Source organism: Hemiscyllium ocellatum, chromosome 14 (assembly GCF_020745735.1).
Source record: "Hemiscyllium ocellatum isolate sHemOce1 chromosome 14, sHemOce1.pat.X.cur, whole genome shotgun sequence".
Lineage (NCBI taxonomy): Eukaryota > Metazoa > Chordata > Chondrichthyes > Orectolobiformes > Hemiscylliidae > Hemiscyllium > Hemiscyllium ocellatum.
In genome coordinates, this window is record NC_083414.1 from 62,442,287 (window position 1) to 62,464,307 (window position 22,021).

Genomic DNA, 22,021 nt, shown 5'->3' on the forward strand with positions numbered 1-22,021 from the left:
TTGTTAGAATACTGAATGGACTCAAAATTCTTAACATTCACCTGTACCTATGTTTTGCTTTTGCTGCTGTTTACCTAGTATTTAGGTATCTATGCGACTTAACTCTGTGATCTGCCTGTATTGCTTGCAAGACAAAGCTTTCACTGTGGTTCGATTTGATTCAACCCATCCTGTCTCTGTAACCCTGTTTTTCCTATGGCCAACCGACCCAAACTACACAGCCCCAGACAGTACAGGCTATTTAGCATGGCCAATCCACCTAACCTGCACATCTTCGAACTGTGACAGCACCCAGAGGAAACCAATGCAGTTTGTGCAACTCCACAGACTGTCAGTCAAGGGTGGAATGGAACCTCAATCCCCAGCGCTGTGAGGCAGCAGTGCTAATCACTGAGCCACCCCAAGATGGGCCTCTTAATCTTTTACCTTCTCTATCGCTTCATTGACCAAGGCCTCAGTCTCCAGGTGAAGCAGTAATTTATTTGCACTTGTTTCAGTCTAGTTGCCTGAATTTGCAGTCACCATGCAGCCTTCTTTACACTGGGGAGACAAATCTTGGAATGCCTCCACTCAGTCTATAAGCAAGGTCATTGCGGTCACTTGCCATTTCAGTAAAATATCCTACGCTCATGCTTACATTTCTGTTTTAGGCTTGCTGCAGGGGCTCCAGTGAAGCCCAATGCAAGATAAGGGAACACCACCCCATTTCACAAACAGCCACTCTATAGCCTTTTGGACTCATATTGAGTTCAGCAACTTCAGACCATGAATTTTACCCCCCCCACTTTGATATACCTTTATCCACCAAGTGTCTGTAACCTTGATTTTCATATTTTTTCTGAAAAACTCACCTTCATTTTCTTACTAGTGTGCCTACTTTAGATCAATGCTCTTTTCTCCACAAGATGGGCGGCACGGTGGCACAGTGGTTAGCACTGCTGCCTCACAGCGCCTGAGACCCGGGTTCAATTCCCGACTCAGGCGACTGACTGTGTGGAGTTTGCACGTTCTCCCCGTGTCTGCGTGGGTTTCCTCCGGGTGCTCCGGTTTCCTCCCACAGTCCAAAGATGTGCGGGTCAGGTGAATTGGCCATGCTAAATTGCCTGTAGTGTTAGGTAAGAGATAAATGTCGGGGTATGGGTGGGTTGCGCTTCGGTGGGTCGGTGTGGACTTGTTGGGCCGAAGGGCCTGTTTCCACACTAAGTCTAATCTAATCTTACCTCTTCCTTTGCCATTTGTTCTATGATACTTTTGACATCTACACTCACTCTTCATTAGCCTCCCCTTCTCTGCCACTTGCTGTTTTCCCCCTATCTTAACAGCATAAAACCCACCAACATTCCACCTCTCTTCAGTTCCAAGGAAGAGTAGCATCAGACTCTGAACATTAACTCGGTTTCTCTGTCCACAGATGCTGCTTGACCTGCTGAGCTTCTGAAGTTTGTTGTTTTCTTCATTCGTGGGATGTGGGGGTTATTGGGTAGCCTAGCATGGAGTGCCCATCTCTAGAGGCCAATCAAGGGTCAACCACATTGCTGTGGTTTGGAATCACATGGAGTCACCCAGACTGGGTAAAGATGGCTGTTTCCTTCCCTCAGAGACATTAGTGAACCAGATGGGATCTCCTGAGAATTGGCAATGGATTCATGATCATCATTAGAGTCTTAATTCCGGATTTTTATTGAACTCAAATTCCACTATCTGCCTCGGTGGGATTCAAATCCGGGTCTCTGTATTTGATTTTTGGATTTTATTTCAAATTTGCAGTATTTTGGTTTTGTGCATTGAAGACCACATGTTTCTTTTCTTTAAACTAGCACCATGGAATCCTTTGCATCCACTGGAATGGCCAGGCAGAGCCAGGGTCTAATGGACCATTTCAAACACAACAATGTAGCACTCTTTCAGCATGACACTGGAGTGTTAGCCTCGACTTTACTGCAAACACCTGCAGAGTGGAAACTGAATGTGTCTAATCTAGTTGCACAGTTACTTGGTTGTCATTTAAGCAACAAGCTTCAATATCCTGTCCCAAAGAAAGAAAGTGAGCATGCATGGTGTTCAATCATTGCCTTTTCTTTTCAGAGGGGTGAAAACACTGGTCAAAAAATAAAACAAAAGTCTCAATAGGAACTAGGATGGTCGACAGGGAATAAACTATTGGAAGGGTTGGATTATTGCTGCAATTGAAAGGGTAGGTTTACTTTCCATCAAACAAACAATCAGATCACAATTTGAGCCCTAAACTCAAAACATCATCCACTGATAGGGCAGGAAAGGGTGAACAAGCTGGAGTCAGATATCATTTGCCTTCTCATCCAAAAGCATTTTGCAAACTGCAACAGTGTAAACAGTCTCAAGACAGGTACACAACAATAATTTGCACTTGGTACGATACCTCCAAAGCAATACAATGTCCCCAAGCCTTTCAAAAGGGTGCTGTCAGACAAAATCTGGTGTGGATCCACAGATGGAGATATTGTGGAGATAAGCAAAAGATCAGGGATAGTTGTTCAATTTTTAAAAAATCATCTTAAAGGAAGAGGGGGAGGAACGCCATGAGGTGATTTTGGGGAGGCAGTGATGTAGTGGTAATGTTACTGGGCTGGCAATCCAGAGCACCAGGCTCAGAGTCTGAGGACAGAACATTAATTTGAATCCCAGCAGATGGTGAAATTTGAATCCAAGAAAGTCTGGAATAAAAACAGCTAGCTTAACGATGATCATTAGGCTGTAGATTGCTGTAAAAACCCATCTGGCCTGCTAATGCCAGTGAGGTGAAAAAATCTGCCATCCTTACCTGATCTAGCCTACTTGTGACTCCTGACATGCAACTGGGTAATTAAGAATGGGAAATAAATGTTGGCCTGGCCAATGGTGCCCACGTCCCAGAGACACATCTGATACCTTTATCGGCCCCCTCCACTGTCTTGAGGACAGAGGAGAATACTTACTGTCTCTGCCCCCTCCTCACTGGCTCTATAATGAGTTGAGGCTATTGAGCCATTCATTGCCTCCTATCGCTGACTCTCTGGGTGGTAGGACAACAGAATTGCTGATTGTTTCTTCCTCTGGTTGTGCTCTCGGTTCACACCATGACTGTAGTGAAGTTATGGATTCAGATCTGCCCAGGAGCTCCACAAGTCAACACTGGCTTGGATTCTCTCACCAAAACTCCAAGCAACCTCCAGTCAGAGCTGTTTTCAGTGCAACTGAGCACAATGGTAGAGCAAAGTAACCAGCAGCTGAAATACTTCCCTAACACAAGCACATCCTTTCATATTCTCACTGTGTTGACAGGTCAATCCATAACAACTTCCAGAGTCCCCCAGCTCTGACAGACACGAGAGGTGGTTTTGAGTTGTAGGTGATCCAGAGAGGAAAGGGTCAATGAGACCCAGTTTACAAGACCTGGCCCTTTATCAGTATGTGTGGGGGTAAGGTACAGGTTACAAGGGTGAATCTGCCAGTTTTATTAAATTAAATGACCTACTTAACCAGATTGAATTTTATTTATCGGCTCCCAATACCTCAGCAGTTCTCCCACTGAAGATTTGTTTTGTGTCTTACTTATTCTAGGAACAGAGAAATAGAGGATGAGACCATTCAACCTCTCAAGTCAGTTCTGCCACTCAATCATATCATGGATGATCTCAACTCAATTCTATTTACTCACCTTGTTTCCATATCCCTCAATACCCTGAGCCAAGCAAGTATCACTGACCCCACCCACACTTCACCCCACCAGTTTCAACAGCTTTTTAGGGGAAAGAGAGTTGCTTGACGTTCAGAAGCTTTGTAAGACAGAGCATTGTCTGGCTTTTATTGCCAATGCATTTTGTAGCACATTGTGTGTACAGGATGTAAATGAACATTAGCAGCTTTTGTTGAACATAAGTATACACAAGTGAGAGATAGGGCTGGCCAGACCATATTGGTGAACTACAGTCACCTTGAGTGTCAGGCTTGAACATCACTGAATTAGATCTTATTTTGCCAAGTAAAAAAAGGCAAATTTCACTCGAGACTTCTCATTTTCCTCTATATATCCTATGAGGAGAGATTGGTTTAACTATGCATGTGTTTGCGAGAGCAACTTCATGAGAGAGGTGGTGATGGCTAGCAGGATGACCACTGGACTATTAATCCAGAGACCCAGGTAAGGTCCTGGGGTGCTAGGATCAAATGCTGCCATGGAAAATGGTGGAACTTGAATTCAATGAAAAAAATTCTGGAATTAATTGTTTAATAATTGTTTGGGGAAAACCCCATTTGGTTCACTAACGGACTTTAGGGAAGGAAATCTAGCATGGTCATCTGGTCTGGCCTACATGTGACTCGAGACCAACAGCAATATGGCTGACTCTGACCTTTCAATGGCTTTGCAAGCCTCTCAGTTGTAACAATTGCTACAAATTGAGAAGGCAATTGACCACCACCTCAAGGGCAACTTAGGAAGGGCCATCAACAAAAAGCCAACCAGCAACTCAGAATTTAAAGAAAAAAAGTTCAGAAAAGGAAAGAGGGATCTGATTAAAACTTATAAAATTCTAACAGGGCTCAACAGATCATTTGCAGGGAGACAGTGCAACCAGAGAAAAAGAGTCTTCAACTAGGGGTTACAGTGTCAGAATACAGTTCAGAGATGAAAAAATTTCTTCAGTGAAAACATAGGGAAGCTGTTTACCACAGAGGGCTATGGAGGCCACACCTCTGAATATTTTCACGAAAGAGATAGATCATTTTTTAAAAACAAATGTAAAGGCATCTGTGGGAGGGACAGGATGGTAGAAATATAACGTTGAGATACAGGATCAGCCATGATTAGATTAAATGGTGGAGCAGGCTCATAGACCTGAATAGCCTACTCCTGCACCTAATTTCTATATTGAATGTGGGATGTGGGGTGTGTGAAAGTCTTAGTTTGTCGAGGTCCCCAAAACGCTTTGGTGTGCTCCTGATAAGAGGTCATTTTCTGATAGACTTGGATAGAGTCATAAAGTCATAGAGATGTACAACATGGAAACAACCTTTCGGTCCAACCCGTCCAGATATTCCAACCTAATCTAGTTCCACCTGCCAGCACCCAGCCCATATCCCTCCAAACCCTTCCTATTCATATACCAATCCAAATGCTTTTTAAATGTTGCATTTGTACCAGTCTCCACCACTTCCTCTGGCAGCTCATTCCATACACATACCACCCTCTGCATGTAAAGGTTGCCCCTTAGGTCTCTTTTATACCTTTCCCCTCTCACCCTAAACCTATGCCCTCTAGTTCTGGACTCCCTGACCCCAGGCCCCTCAATTTTTGTAAACCTCTGAGGTCACCCCTCAGCCTCCGGTGCTCCAGGGAAAACAGCCCCAGCCTGTTCAGCCTCTCCCTATTGCTCGAATCCTCCAACCTTGGCAACATCCTTGTAAATCTTTTCTGAACCCTTTCAAGTTTCACAACATCTTTCCAATAGGAAGGAGACCAGAATTGCACACAATATTCCAACAGTGGCCTAATCAATGTCCTGTACAGCTGCAAAATGACCTCCCAACTCCTGTACTCAATACTCTGACAAAGAAAGGAAAGCATACCAAATGCCTTCTTCACTATCCTATCTACCTGCGACTCCACTTTCAAAGAGCTATGAACTTGCACTCCAAGGTCTTTGTTCAGCAACACTCCCTAGGACCTTACCATTAAATGTATAAATCCTGCTAAGATTTGCTTTCCCAAAATGCAGCACCTCGCATTTATCTGAATTAAACTCCATCTGCCACTTCTCAGCCCATTGGCCCATCTGGTCCAGATCCTGTTGTAATCTGAGGTAACCTTCTTCGCTGTCCACTACACCTCCAATTTTGGTGTCATCTGCAAACTTACTAACTGTACCTCTTATGCTCACATCCAAATCATTTATGTAAATGACAAAAATTAGAGGACCCAGCACCAATCCTTCTAATACTCCATTGGTCACAGGCCTCCAGTCTGAAAAACAACCCTCCACCACCACCCTCCGTCTTCTACCTTTGATCCCGTTCTGTATCCAAATGGTGACTTCTCCCTGTATTCCATGAGATCTAACCTTGTTAACCAGTCTACCATGAGGAATCCTGTTGAATGGCTTACTGAAGCCCCATGTAGATCACATCTACTGATCTGCCCTCATCAAATCTTCTTTGTTACTTCTTCAAAAAACTCAATCAAGTTTGTGAGACATGATTTCCCACACAAAGCCATGCTGACTATCCCTGATCAGTCCTTGCCTTTCCAAATACATGTACATCCTGTCCCTCAGGATTCCCTCCAACAACTTGCCCATCACCCATGTCCAGCTCACTTGTCTATAGTTCCCTGGCTTGGCACCACATTAGCCAACCTCCAGTCTTCCGGCACCTCACCTGCGATGATCAATGATACAAATATCTCAGCAAAGGCCCAGTAACCACTCCCCTAACTTCCCACAGAGTTCTAGGGTACACCTGATCAGGTCCTAGGGATTTATCCACCTTTATGCATTTCAAGACATCCAGCACTTCCTCCTTTGTAATATGGACATTTTGCAAGGTGTCACCATCTATTTTGCTACTTTCTATATCTTCCACATCCTTTTCCACAGTAAATACTGATGCAAAATACACGTTTAGTATCTGCCCCCATCTCCTGCAGGTCCACACAAAGGTCGCCTTGTTAATCTTTGAGGGGCCCTATTTGTAAAAACCCTTTGGATTCTCCTCAACTCTACTTGCCAAAGCTATTCATGTCCCCTTTTTGCCCTCCTGATTCCCTCTTAAATACTCTCTTTACTGCCTTAATACTCTTCTAGGGATTCACTTGATTTATCCTGCCTATATCTAACATATGACTAGATTAGATTCCCTACAGTGTGGAAACAGGCCCTTTGGCCCAACAAGTCCACACCAACCCTCCGAACAGTAACCCACCAAGACACATTTCCCTCTGACTAATGCACCTAACACTACGGGCAATTTAGCGTGGCCAATTCACCTGACCTGCACATCTTTGGACCGTAGGAGGAAACTCAAGCAGACATGGGGAGAATGTGCAAACTACACACAGCCAGTCGCCTGAGGCTGGAATTGAACTTGGGACCCTAATGCTGTGAGGCAGCAGTGTTAACCACTGAGCCACTGTGCCACAATGATGTCTAGGCTGGCACCTATGCCCTGTCCCCAGCCTTTCCTTTCACCCTAACAGAAATATACTTTCTCTGGATTCTCATTATCTCATTTCTGAAGGCTTCCCACTTTCCAGTTGCCCCTTTACCTGCAACCATCTGACCCCCAAACAGCTTTTGAAAGTTCTTGCCTAATACCTTCAAAATTGGCCCTTCTCCAATTTGGAACTTCAACTTTTAGATCTGGTCTATCCTTTTCCATGACTATTTTAAATCTAATAGAATTATGGTCGCTGGCTCCAAAGTGCTCCCCCACTGACACCTCAGTCACCTGCCCTGCTTTATTTCCCAAGAGTAGGTCAAGTTTTGAACCTTCTCTAGTAGGTACATCCACATACTGAATCAGAAAATTGTCTTGTACACACTTAAATTCCTCTCCATCTAAAACCTTAACACTATGGCAGTTCCAGTCTATGTTTAGAAAGTTAAAATCTCCTACCATAATCACCCTATTATTCTTACAGATAGCTGAGATCTCCTTACAAGTTTGTTTCTCAATTCCCTTTTGACTATCAGGGAGTCTATAATACAATCCCAATAAGGTGATCATCCCTTTCTTATTTCTCAGTTCCACCCAAATAGTTTCCCTGGATGTGTTTCCAGGAATATCCTCCCTCAACACAGCTGTAATGCTATCCCTTATCAAAAAGGCCATTCCTCACCCTTCCAGCCCCCTTTCTATCCTTCCTGTAGCATTTGTACCCTGGAACATTAAGCTGCCAGTCCTGCTCATCCCTTAGCTATGGTTCTGTAATTGCTAGGATATCCCACTCCCATGTTCCTAACCATGACCAGAGTTCATCTGTCTTCCCTGTTAGGCCCCTTGCATTGAAATAAATGAAGTTTAAATTTATTAGTCTTACCTTGTCCCTGCCTGCCCTGGATTGTTTAACTCACTTCTGTTCTCAACTGTACCAGTCTCCGATTGATCTCTTTTCTCACTATCTCCCTGGGTCCCACACCCCCACCTTGCTAGTTTAAATCCTCCCAAGCAGCTCTAGCAAATCTCCCTGCCAGTATATTCCTTCCCTTCCAATTTAGGTGCAATCCGTCCTTCCGGTAAAGGTCACTTCTACCTCAAAAGAGATTCCAATGGTCCAAAAATGTAAATCCCTCTCCCATATACCAGCTCCTCAGCCATGCATTCATCTGCTCTATCCTCCAATTCTTGCCCTCACTAGCTTGTAGCACTGGGAGTATTCCAGATATTACTACTCAAGGACCTCCTTTTTAAATTCCTGCCTAACTCTGTATTCTCCCTTCAGAATCTCAACCTTTCCCCTTCCTATATCGTTGGTTCCAATGTGGATAATGATCTCTTGCTGGCCCCTCTCCCCCGTGAGAACATTCTGCACCCTCTGAGACATCCTTGATGCTAGCACCAGGGAAGTAACACACCATTCTGATTTTTTGCTGCTGGCCACAGGACGTACCTCTGACTAGAAAGTCCCCTAACACAATTGATCTCTTGGAACCCGACATACCTCTCATCGCAGTAGAGCCAGTCTCAATATCAGAAAAACTTGGCTGTTCGTGCTACGTTCCCCTGAGAATACATCACCCCCTACATTTTCCAAAACAGCATACTTGTTTGAAATAGATATAGCCACAGAAAGCTCCTGCACTAGCTGCCCACCTCTCTCACCTTTCCTGGAGTTAACCCATCTATGTGACTGTTTCTGAGACTTCCTCGCCCCCCCCCTTCCTATAACTGCCATCCATCACATACTGTTGCTGTTGCAAATTTCTCATTGCTTCTAATTGTCTCTTCAACCGATCCATTCGATCTGATAAGATTTGCAGCCAACAGCATTTATCGCAGATATAATCCACAGTAACCCTTAAACTCTCTTTAAATTCCCACATCTGATAAGAAGCGCATATCACTCTACTAAAGGCCATTTTTGCTCCTTCACAAACTACAGACCCAGAAAATAACACCGTCTTATTCCTCTACAAAACACTGCCCCAGGTTAAATGAATATTTATGGTTTATATTTTAAGTTGCATCAAGAGACATATTTCAAAAAACATATCAAGAAAGAATCCACTCTACTCACTACTGCAGACTTTCTGCAGGTCACATTTAAAAACAATACACTTATTTCCTTCTGTGAACTTCACACAAACAGTTCCTCCAAGATCAGTTGTGAATTCCACTGTTTGCTAATTTTCCCAGACGCACTCCGATCCAGCGGGTACAGCAAATGCAGTAACTGTGCAGGTTCACTGCTGTGTCAGTTTCTTTTTTCCTCTCTCCTGCACTGACTTCACCATGTGCTTCCTTGGTCTGTTCTTTTCCCTTTTAAAACTGCTGTTGTTTTGACTTTTTTCTTTCCAAAGTTCCAAAACAATGCAACAGTATATAAAACAAAAGTTGCTGCTCCTGTAATTTGAGGAAATCACCTCCAACACCTAAATTACCTCAATAAAGGAGCAGCGATTGCAGCCAGAAATTTTTCCCATCTTCCATATTCTTAGAGTAAACATGTAATTAACCATCTACTCCACCCATTTGTCTGGACTGTCATACAAAATATAAACTGAAGTTGCCCACTTTCTCTCCAAACCAAAGTTAATGTGATCAGCCAACTAATACTTGCAACGAGCCAGTGTTTCAGACTGGGGAGGCCATGTCGTGTATTAAATCGGACAGCCTGCACATGTACAACCTCGCCTGGTATCCTGTGGAGTCTATGCCAGGACATGACATTGCCAATCTGCATCTTTCCTCACTCACCCCCACCAGTTGTGTTAAGGAAGTACTCACGTTCCTCTACCGTACATACCTGGACTGAAATATGACACATACAGCCAGAAGAGCCTTTCAATTTTACTTTGATTCTCAAAATTGGCACCCTGAAGGTTTCACGCTGAATGGTTAATCAGCTGTCCACAGATGTCAGATTATACACTGATTTAAAGGGCAGTGTCACGAGGAATCAGCCCTGCAGGACTGACCTTTAAATTATTTGGACCTTTTCTATGTGATTTTCTTCTCTCCCTCCACCTAGCTGAACCGGCTCTTCACAGTAGTAGTCAAACAGGACTGCTGATGCCAAGTGTAGACGGGCTACTTCAGCAATAGAAGTATCACAGTCAAGGCAAATCCTACCCTCCCTTGATGCCTGAGTGTAATGTTCCTGGGGTCGACGCAGTGAATGATGACATCGGAAGGTGGGCAGATTTGATCAATACAAGGTGAACTTTGGAAAGTGATCTGCTGATAGGAACTTGGTGACCTCCACGCAGCCTTCGACAGCACCTTCCAAACCCGTGGAGTCTATCCCTTTGAAGGGCAAGCAGAAACATGGGAACATCACCTCCCACAGACTCCTCCACCAGCTCCCATACACTCACCATCCTGACTCAAATACTTTGTTATTCCTTTGACTGGGCCAACATCCTGTCACTCTCTTCCTGAAGGCACTCTGGGACCTTAAGCATAGGGACTACAACAAGTTAAAAAGGCAACTTAACAGAGCCTTCTCCGGGGCAGTTAGGAATTGGCAATAGATGCCAATCTAACCAACAGTGCCCGAGAAAGAACTTTTTTCTTTAATATAAATGGCTCAATCCTCTCAGACTTGGCTTAGAATGGGCACAGTGTCAGCAGAGGGTCAGCAATGCCCTCTGTTCAGGCTTCAAAAAGGCAGGAACAGGTCAACCCAGGCAGATGTGTGCAATGACCGTGAAATGCCCAGTCTAGCTTGAACTTGGCCTGATCAGTGCCAGTTACTTGACCTGAAAGAATAAGAACGAAAAGAGCCTGTATAGATCATTGACTCAGGCAGGCACGAGACCTGGTCCATTTCTGTACTGTTAATACTGAGTAATCTACTGCCACCAAACAAGACAGTTACAGAATCTGATGTTTCAGAAGCCTCTGTGTAGAAGTTGCATTCCCAAAGCCAAACAAGGAAATCCTAGGCCAGGAAGAGACCTGAGAAAATTTAGGACCTCCCAGTACCAACTCAATCCTCCAACACCAATCCATTAAAGACTGCCTGACCTGATAAAGCTTCCTGCTGGGAGACGCAGGGGTTGGCAGATGGCTCATTATTCAAATTGAATTCAGATGCCAGGGAGGATTGGATCCTCTGACTGTATCTAGTAGATCGCCGTCTTAAAACCTCCCTGCACTTTCACAGCCATGATCTCGGTGAATGGGAGAGACAGCTCAAGGGGCTTAATGACTTATTCCCACCTCTTATGTTCCTACCAGATTCTTCAAACCAAAATACTACTTTACTAAAACAGAGGGGAGATGATGATTCTTTTTCAAACAGATATGAAGCAAACAGTTGGTTCCTGGATTATCCGGTCTGAAAACATGGTGAAAGCATATTTGACAAGGAACTGGATTAATATTTGAAAAGGAATTATTTGCAGGAATGAGCAAGTGTTGGCCTAATGGTATTATCACTGAATTGTTAATCCAGAGACCCAGGTAGCATTCTGGGGACTGGATTCAAATTCCACCACAGTAGATGGTGAATTAAATTTTAAAACAAACCTGACCATGAATCCATGGTCAATTGTTGGAAAAAGCCATCTGGGTCACTATTGTTCTTTCAGGAAAGAAACTGGTCTGGCCTACATGTAACTCCACAGCAATTTGGTTGACCCCTAATTGCCCTCTGGGTAATTAGGGATGGGCAATAAATGTATGAATGAATAAACAGAAGATGGGGGGAAAAAGGGGAGGCGGCAAGATAATTGGCTAACTTGCAAAGAGCTAGCACACACACAATTGGCTGAATGGTTTCCCTATGTGATGCATTACCCTATGATTCTAAACATTGTCTAAAAGTGAACAGATTTGTTGTTGTTTGCCATCTTGGACAGTGATGTGTTACAAACTTTCAAGTCATAAATTGTCCAACTTGTTAGCTGTGGCTGAAATTAATGAACAGTTTAATTTCCATGACCTCCCCTGACAGGAACGATGAAAGGTGGCTATTGTAGACCACCGGGGAGACAGCCATGATTGCGAGTCATTAACCCTTTGCGTATGGCAGCAGCAATTTTGCAACAAAACAGCAAACAAGAATGACAGATACCAGAGGCTGATTACTAATAAGGGTTAAGTGGTACTCTGTACAGGGCAGTAGGAGAGCATGTGTCTGAGGTCATGCAAATCAGAAGGTGGGAAACTGGACCACATTACACAGTGAATGGAAAAACACAAGTTGGTGAATGTAGTGCTGTGTGAAACTGCTTAATGTTTTAATTATTTTCTAGCACAGGCGTTTGCACTTACTGGGATTTGGTGACTTCAAAAGTACCTCGGAAAGCATTAAGGTGGCTGTCAAAGGCACTACATAAATGGAATTCCTGGTTTCAAATTCACAGCAACTCTTGGAGTAGAGATAGCAGGAGAAAGCAGGAGAACTGAGCAGTCACAAAGCTAGATCGTTACCGCTGCGAAGGTGAGGCATACGCCAGTAGGGGAGGAGATGTCTCTGATGGAGGGGTGGCAGGGGGACCTTGGTGAGGAAGACACCAATTAAAGGAAGGGACATAGCACCTCCTTTTCTACCCAAGCTGGCTGGCCTCCTGGATCTCCCATCATTATAGGGCCACCCAAGACTTATCCTCCACACATCAGATGATAGCTGTGCTGGGGAGGGATGGATCAGTCACAGGAAACATACAGTCAGTGTTTTACCATAGCTCCCTAAACTTCGCCAAAATTCCTGCAAACAGAGGACTGTCAGATTCTGCCCAAGGGCAGCAAAATACAGTACGCTGACATGTGACACAAACTGTGGTGCTCCATTCTGTGACTGTATCATTGTAGGCTTAGTGTTCCAATACATTGCATGGTGGTGCTCAGTATCACTGCTCGGTGCAGGAAAATTCAGGGTGTACTTCAGGATTGGGCAGCGACAGAAATTCAAAAATAGTTGGTCATCCCATTCCAGCTCCATGTAACAGTAGGAAATCAAACAAAAACACACGGTGTGATAAATGGCAAAGTGCAAAGACTCAGAGCTACTTCACCTGTGACATGTTCCCGCTGTAAATGTGGAAAACATTTAGCCAGTTTCTTTATAACCGATTCAAACTGATGACCTCGGTACTGTATTTAGAAGATATGACACCTTGACAGTAAGGATATGCCGGAGATTCTGCCCAGTGGAATATTCTGAGAAAGACCCAAAAATGTTTCTGATTTTTTTCTCCCCCCCCCCCCCCCAAGAGATGCTGCTGAGCTTTTTAGGCAATTTTTGTTTTTGCGAGTTGGATATTCTGGCTGGTGAGTTATGTGCGAATGGGAGTGGACTGTATTACAGCATTCTAAAGTTCACAATGTAACAGCATGGGTATTCTTTAATACATGCTCGAATATTTTCATCAACTGAAGTTTGCTCCAAAAATGTATGGGCTGGTAGGAGGCCAGTATCAGCTTCCTTGTGAATACAGAAATATGTTAGCAAGACCCCCATGTCAAAATCTCCATTGTTCAGAAGATTTGGTCTGCATTCCTTGTGCCCGTATAAAATGGGTGAATTAGTAACGCACTGGTCTGTCCTGCTATCCGTACGTTCTTCGGATGACCTTTCCGGAACTGAGCAGAGAGATTTGTATGGTCAAAGCAAGGATAGCTGCTTGCATTTAACTCCCTGCCTTAATTTACTGTGATATATACAGGCTGTCATTTTTCATCTGTCCTTTTTCCGACATTTCCTACAGTATCATTCAGTGAAATTAGTTTGGAGAACTTGTCTGCAAGAGCCTATTTCAATCATTGGAAGAAGATAATGTGACCTCCTGGATGAGGTCAACACTTCAACTGCCAGCCCTCATCCCAGCAGTAGCTGGAAAATCTGTAGGCGGTGAGTGGTCACACCACAATTACCAAAAATCACACTTTCATAGCTAAGCTGCCCGTCTTTCCTGGCTATTCTAAGATTATAGCATAATAAACAGGCTTCAGTGCAAACTATCCTTTTCAGTTCTGCTTTGTTCCTGGGGAATTATCCAAGGAATTCAGCATTCAGGGGGTTAAACACCGATTCCCCCTTGACTACTGCAAGTTAAATCTTCCTTGTAAAATCCGTATCTCACATGATAAGATCAACGGTGTTAGGGCCCCCTCAGCTTAAGCTTGCCTTCCCTCTAACTAGGAGCACGAACCTTTCCAAGACCCTATCAAACACTATATATAGCACTAATTAGACTGAAGAGGCTTATCGCCAGGAGTGAGGGAGAGTCTCACACTATACTCTGCTGACCTCCCAGATTCCCACTAGACAGAAGGAATTCTTGTTATCAGCTTCCACAATAAACAGCATAAATCTCCGGGAAGCACAGCATAGGGCAGCTTGGAGATTAGACACTGAAATGTTGATGATGTAATGGCTTTCCAAAAGGAGGATGTATATTATTGTAACATAAGCTTCAGCAAAGGCAGCTTGTCTCAATCTTCCTCACCCCACCCTGGGCAGACACTAACACTGAAACGGTTATGGATATTTAAGAGACAATCTTCCAGTTGCCCTGGCAGCCTCAAACAAACAGAATTTGACATGGAACCCCGTAAAGAGATATTTGGGCAGGTGACCAAAAACCTTTTACAAAGAGACAGGTTTTAATGAGTGTTTTAAAAGGGAGAGAATAAGGTTGAGAAGTGAAGAGAATTTTTTAAAAAAAGTTGGGGCCTTCCACATTTGTCAGTTGGGAGGTGGTTAAAATCAGGGCTCTGCAAGAGACTGGAAATCAAGAACTGCAGAGATTGTGGAGGGGGCTAGGACTGAGAGAGATAGACAAAGGTGACAAATGTGCATTTGGTTTACACCCACCTCCCCATCCTTTCCTGTCCCTTTGGCAGATAAAGACTTCCGGTGTGCATTTCAACTCCTGCTATTATGATTTCCACCATGTTTCTCTTCATTACCCTGATCAATGCTAAATCCCAGCTTGATCTCCATCTCTGTTCATTCCCAAGCTCAATAAACAAAATTTAAAAAACCAAAATGCTGGAAAAACCCCAGTAACTCCGAGAGCATGTGCAGAGATAGAAAAACCAAGTTAATATTGAGTCTTGTAGGACTCTTCTTCAGAAGAGAGTAATAAACAAGAGTTGACCTCGGGTCTCGAAAATTTCATCTGACTCGAAACTTGCACAGCCATTTGCAACAGACATGGAACACTGGGGTGGAAATTGTTCAGTTTATAGTGGCCTTGCATGCTTCATGATTTTACTCCATGTAGTTAAAAATCACACAACACCAGGTTATAGTTCAACAGGTCTGATTGGAAGAGAAAGTGAGGACTGCAGATGCTGGAGATCAGAGTCAAGGGCTTATGCCCAAAATGTTGATTCTCTTGCTCCTCAGATGCTGCCTGACCTACTGTATTTTACCAGCACTACGCTTTCAGGTTCATTTGGAATTATAAACTCTCAGAGCACTGCTTCTTTGTCACGTAGCCAGTGCTCCGCTCCGAAAGCTTGTACTTCCAAACAGATCTGTTGGACTATAATGTGGTGTCGTGTGGATTTTTAAACTTTGTTCACCCCAGTCCAACACCGGCATCTCCACATCATTACTCCATGTGGGCTGACACAGGAGATAGCTACGGAATTTGGTCCACAGAAGCTGTTTATATCAGCTGTAATAGTGTGGAACATGGTACGGTAAAGTGATAGTCTGAACAGCAGGTCAATTCAATTTTACTCAGTTGGGAGTGCACTGCAGGTTGGAGAGGCGATGTCAAACAAACCGAACCAAAAACAGCAAAGAGGTTTACGAAAACCTAACCTGCCAACTCCACATGGTGCTCAATACTTAACGTTGCTTGGCAAACCGATTCTCCTGACTAATCCTGAAGCCACTTTTCACGGTGTCCACAAATTAGAAATGATCTCGCCCACCGCTAACAAATAAAACAAAGAGGTCTGGGCTTTCTGTCAGCAATAAACTGAAATAATGTCACCAGCCCTACCCTGAGAAGCCCACCACACTTTTGCTATTTCTCATTCTCTTCCCTAGCTCCCAGGGTCAGGCTGCCAACTAGTATTGAATCATGCGTTGTACCATGGACTGCCTCTCTCAGGGTTGGATTGAACTAAATTTATGTTGGATTTTTACAACCAGTACAGAGAGCCCATTGTTAATCACTCAGTCTGCATTCCCACCCAAACCTTCCAAATAAAAGAAAAGAACAGTATGTTAATCCACTACAGCTTCCAGTTTCTATGTTCCTCCTGTACCCTGCCCCAGTCAATAAAGTACAGGCTACAGCACTGTACAGTGTAACTTTCCATCAATGGCTGACCATTCACAAAATGCGTGTGGGGTAGCCAGGACACTTACCCTGTTGAACATCGATGTGGCAATGTATGCACAGCGTGGGTGGAAGGCTCCAGTCCCACAAACGTACAGATGAGTTTGGTTGTAGAAGTGAAGGACCCTCAGGAAGTTGCCACAGTCCAGCTGCAAAGAAATCAGGAGACTCCAATTACTTTTCAGCACCTGCTGACCAACAAAACACCTCAGACTAGAGGTGAACCCAATATTTAATCTCACTTTAAAACCAACAGGTGTGAATCGTACACTCTACGATTGTTCCTTTGATCAGTTTCAGCTATGTGTAGCAACAACCAACTTTGCTTTACCCCATAGGAACTTCTGTAATTGTTTTCAGGGGATGTGGAGGTCCCTGGCTGGCCAGCATTTGATACTCATCACCATCTGCCCTTGAGGTGGTGGTGCACACCTGCCTTTTGAACCACTGCAATCCGCATGCTGTAGGTTGACCCGCAATGTCCTTAGGGAAAGGGTATTGTTGGAGCTGCCCCCATCCAGACACATGGGGAGTATTTCTATCATACTCCTGACTCGTGCTTAATAAATGGTGGACTGAGGAATCAGGTGGTGAGCTACTTGCTGCAGTACTCCTAGCCTTCGGCCAGTCCTTGTAACCACTGTGTTTATATGACTCGCCCAGTTCAGTTTCTGGTCAGTAGTAACCCAGGGTTGTTGATAGTATGGGATTCCAGGACCATGTTAAGGCCATTGAATATCAAGGGGTGATGATTTGATTGGCTCGTGTTGAGGGATGGCCATTCCCTGGCACTTGAGTGATCGAATGTAACTTGTTACTTATTAACCTGGATTATATTGTGGCCTTGGTCACATATGCTCATGGATTACTTCAGTGTCTGTGGAGTCATGAATGTGCAATGTTTAGAACCAATTGTCCGGTGTTCATGACCTCTTTTGATAGCATGAAGCAAGCAGCTGAAAATGGTTTAGGCGAACATACTACTCTGAGGAATTTAAGGGTTTGTGACACAGTGGCAGTGTCCCTGCCTCTGATCTCGAAGAACTGGATTCGAGTCCCACCTGCTCCAGAGGGGAGTAATATCTCCCAACAGGTTGAATAGAAAATATATACCCTGAGGAATTTCTGCATCAGCATCCCGAGGCAGGAATACAGTATTCAATCCAATACCCATCTTGGATTTGTATCTGTTCACTTAGGCCACAAATATCTAGCAATCTCAATTAATGGTCCCATTGTTCATAGCCTTTTTCTTAAAAGGGCTTTAGGGGACATAGTTCTAATTTTAAAAAGTTATTTCATGTTCCAGCTACAATTTAGAAAAGGCTACACAGTGATACTTTTCAAAAAAAAATCTACATTGTTCTGGGCAAATGTAATAGGATGCCAACCTTTTAAATTATAAATTATTTGTCCTATCTCTTGACTCAACTTTAATCGGATGCAAGTGGAGCGAGTCCATGAAATGAAATGACTGTGTGCTAATCTATAGTCCATTTCTTCAACGCAAATTGGCTTTAACGTGACTGAAGAACGTAGAACACGAACTTCCCTTACCTGTATCAGCTATAGTGTCATTCCAGCTTCATTAGTTTAAGCGATGTGGCTATTGCATGATTCTCCCAGAGCGGGATATCACATGAGAACCGAACTATCGCATTGTGTCATAACGGACTGCATTTGTATGATCTATGCTGTTAAAAATGTTATCAAATGATTCAAGAAGTTCGCTGTTTGTAAAACTTAATTTATTTGGATTCCTTGTACAAATCTGCAAAAAGGTTTGGTTTTAGAATCACTACAAACAATGAACTTTATAAGATTGTAATATTTCAAAACATCTCCTTAATTAAACAATGTTCTGATCAGGACGTTTCAAACACCTCCACTCAGAATCAGGCTTGTGTGATTTTGTTGCTCCAGGGGTTAAAACAAACAAACTTACTGAAATCAAGGGAGTGTTTTTTATGTCTTGAACTTCACTGACAAAACGAAACAGCCAGTATTGACCGTTTTTTTGATAGCAACGAAGCAAAAAACTGAGTTTTTTTTGTTTGAAAACAGAGCAGAACAAGTGAGATTTCTGGAGATTTAATGAACAAAAAGTCACCGAGGTGGACCTTGCCAGTGGGAGTCAGTTCTGGAAAGATTCAGCTCTGGAAAGATTCAGCAGAATGGAATGGTTGTTGGAGGACACTTAAAGACATGACAGGGAGAAGACATGATCCTGTTGGAATATTGGGAGTCACTTGAAACTTGATGTAATGCTACACATCTGCCAGAATACAGTGAACAGAAAACGGTTTTAAAAGAATCATCTTGATTGACTTAAACAGCTCGTGCATAAATAATCTGTTGTATTAATTGCCTGTTAAGTAATTTTTGATCTTTTGAAAGTATTTTAAACATTTCAAATCATAAACTTGCATCTTGTGATTCTTTCCAGTGTCTGGGAAATACACCTGTTCTTTTATCCCCAGAAGTTATCAGACTCTACAGGGACCGCAACAGCTTCCCAGTTTCATATTCTGACTGCCAGCAACTCCTGATGGTGACACACTATAAGTGGAGTTAAAGTCAGGGAAATAATTGGATAAACATTAAAAAAAAGGTTTGTTTTAAAAAACTCAAACTGTCAGCATCGGGCAAACTGATCTACGTTAGGCAGCTGCAAAACATAGGATCATTGAGTAGATCATTTCAGAAGGAATAACCCATTCAACTTGAAACTTCACAGTGGGATGTTTCCCAGTGCTGTGAGAGAATAAATTGCTTAGAGACGATGGTGACTTGAGGTGAACAGTTCAACAGACCTGGGATGAGACATACTGCAACTGAGCTGAATTGTCATTGCTGAGCTGTGGAATACAAGGTCAAAAATGTCCTCTGGGAGAGTTATTACTCGAGTACTCCCTAGTCAGTCTCAATGACTAGCTGAACAGTGGCCATCTCCTCAGCACAGTCTGGAACATAGTGAAGAACATGAAACAAAGGTGGGATAGAAAGAGGAATCAAAGAATCCCTACAGCATGAAGCTGGCTATTCAGCCCATCGCATCAGTGCCAACCCTCTGAAAAGCATCCCATCCAGACCCAGCCTCCCTACCAGATCCCTGCAACATTTCCCATGTCTAATCCACCTAGTCTACACATCCCTGGATACTCTGGGCAACTTAGCACAGACAATCCAACTAACGTGCACATCTTTGGACTATGGGAGGAAACTGGAACACCTGGAGGAAACCCATGCAGACACAGGGAGGATGTGCAAACTCCGCACAGACAGTCGCTTGAGGCTGGAATCGAACCCAGGTCCCCACCACTGAGGCAGCAGTACTAACTGCTGAGCCACCATATTGCCCTGCTGTGATTCTATAATTCTAAGAAAGAAAAAGTACTTGTCTTTTTCTTTCAGAAAAGGGAGCTGAACAATGAGTTTGCATACCTCTAACACCTGGACGGTCAGATAGGAGGAAAGCTCAGTTGTAAAACTGTGTGCAATGATGGTGGGACAGTTGCAACTTCTTGAACTAAACACAGCCAGTCACATTTTCAGGTTTCCTAATCAGCCAGGCCACAGGACAGCTGGCACACAAAAAAAACGCAGTGTGGTGGGGTGTGTAAGAGAGTTAGTTCTTCAGAAGTGAAGCTGCAGAAAATGGAGTCTATTCCTCGTTTAGCTGTTATGATACATCAAGCCATATTGAATGCATGAAATGAGTTAAATGTTCCATTCTCCAGCACTAATATCTCTCAAAGTCAGATATATACAAAACAAATTTTCCTTCAAATAACAAGCTGAAATCCTGATGGCTAGTGCTGCTCTCCAGTGAAACTGTACCTTCCACAGTACAGGAAGATGTTCCCTTTCTATATTGTAGTTAAGTTTCTATCTGAAAACACAAGCCATTTGTATATACTCACGTCAGGATCCTTTCCAGCCATCTTGCATTCAGCTATTCTTTCAGGGGTAGCTGGCCAGTATAACTGGGAGGAACAAAAGACAGTATTTATGTAGTTTTTAACACATTGGAATATGGGGTAGCATAATAATCCAGAAAATACAAAATTGAAAATTCAACCACAACAGGTTGAAAATTTGAATTCACGTTTTGAATATCTGCTGGTATTGTCAACTGTTTTGAGAGTGCCGTAAAAACGGATTTCCTCCAGTGAAGGAGATCTACCATCCTCTCTCGGGTTATTGTACTTTTCATCATCTCCTGCCATCAAACATGGCCAACTCTTAACTGCCCCCGAGGTTTCCTATCAAAGCATTCAGAGTCAAAGTGAAGCCATTCAAGATAAAAGCACCACCTCCCCACCCCCACCCCCCACCAACACTGTCTCAGAACAACCAATAAATGGCTGACTTTGTCATATCCGGAGCATGAATGAAAAAGAAAGATTTGTTTCTGTTGTTTATTCCACATTATACAAATAATGCTACCTATAGTGGAAGTGCAATAGTGCCATCAGCGTTTGACCCTCTCCTGGTATTTGATCAGCATTGATTGGTCACAACCATCTCCAAGGAAGGCAGGTCCAAATACTTTTAGAGCAATGCCTACTTCAGCCACAGAGAGGCATGTTACAAGGTAATAGATGCCACTGATATTAGTGACTTTAAAACCATTAGCCTTGGTGTAATTCTGGCTTCTGTGGATAGTGTGAAATTCAGATTCAGATTAAATCAGCCCTCACCATATCGGAGGTGGGAACATTTGGCATTACCCTGCTACCATCATTCCAGTGGACTGCTATCTCTCACCTCCCTGAAACAAACACAAAAGCACTCCATGCCACATGGCATCACTCATAAAATCAACAATACGTCAGGTCTACCCACAGGTATCTGAATTTATTTAATTTTTCATGCACTAACTGGAACTGTGAAACACTCAGGTATTTAATCAGATCAAGCCAACAGAGATAGTGACAGTGTTGAAACCGGGAATGTCTGGAATGAGGGGTGCTGGTGATTAAGATTTTGATGAGTTGGAGATTTTGCTGCCCAGACATATTCTAGTGCAGAGAGTTCGGAGTCAATGTCAACAACCCCCATCAAGCATCACTATCTCATTCTTCACATCACACTGCTGCTCCTGGGGGAGAAACCTGTTTGCAGTAGAAGTCAAAAACACACTCCTGCCATGAAGAGAGCCAGCAAATTGATTGATTGCAAATCAATGCAATAGACTTTAGCCTTTGCTGCTGGGTGCTTAACTCAGAGTTACAGGTGAGCTGCTTTATTTTTAAGTCAGGCTGCTGTTGAACATTACGCCCGGAGACGGCAAAGTGCAATAAATGTTGCACAATGTAAAATGAGTAGCTGATCATTGGGGTTGGCCTACAATCCAGCAGTTAAGTTAAACCATATACAACAAGGAGTTTTTAGTTTATTCACTCACGGGAATGAGGGGTCGCTATTTAGGCCAGCATTTATTGCCCATCTTTAATTGCCCAGGAGGCACTTAAGAATCACCCACATTGCTGTGGGTCTGGAGTCACATATTGGCCAGACCAGGTAAGGATGGC

The 22,021-nt window shown here is 43.4% G+C and overlaps 1 protein-coding gene across 2 annotated transcripts in view; it reads right to left on the reverse strand.

The window, feature by feature from the left end:
- The window catches only part of sema3h (sema domain, immunoglobulin domain (Ig), short basic domain, secreted, (semaphorin) 3H), a 165,683-nt gene that overhangs the window by 77,632 nt on the left and 66,030 nt on the right, over positions 1-22,021 (reverse strand). For both annotated transcript variants that reach the window (XM_060835738.1, XM_060835737.1), the window contains exons 3-4: positions 20,408-20,470; positions 16,514-16,633 (exon numbers count right to left, since the gene is read on the reverse strand). In XM_060835738.1, the coding sequence (XP_060691721.1) occupies positions 16,514-16,633; positions 20,408-20,470 (183 nt within the window). The remainder of the gene's footprint in view (positions 1-16,513; positions 16,634-20,407; positions 20,471-22,021) is intronic.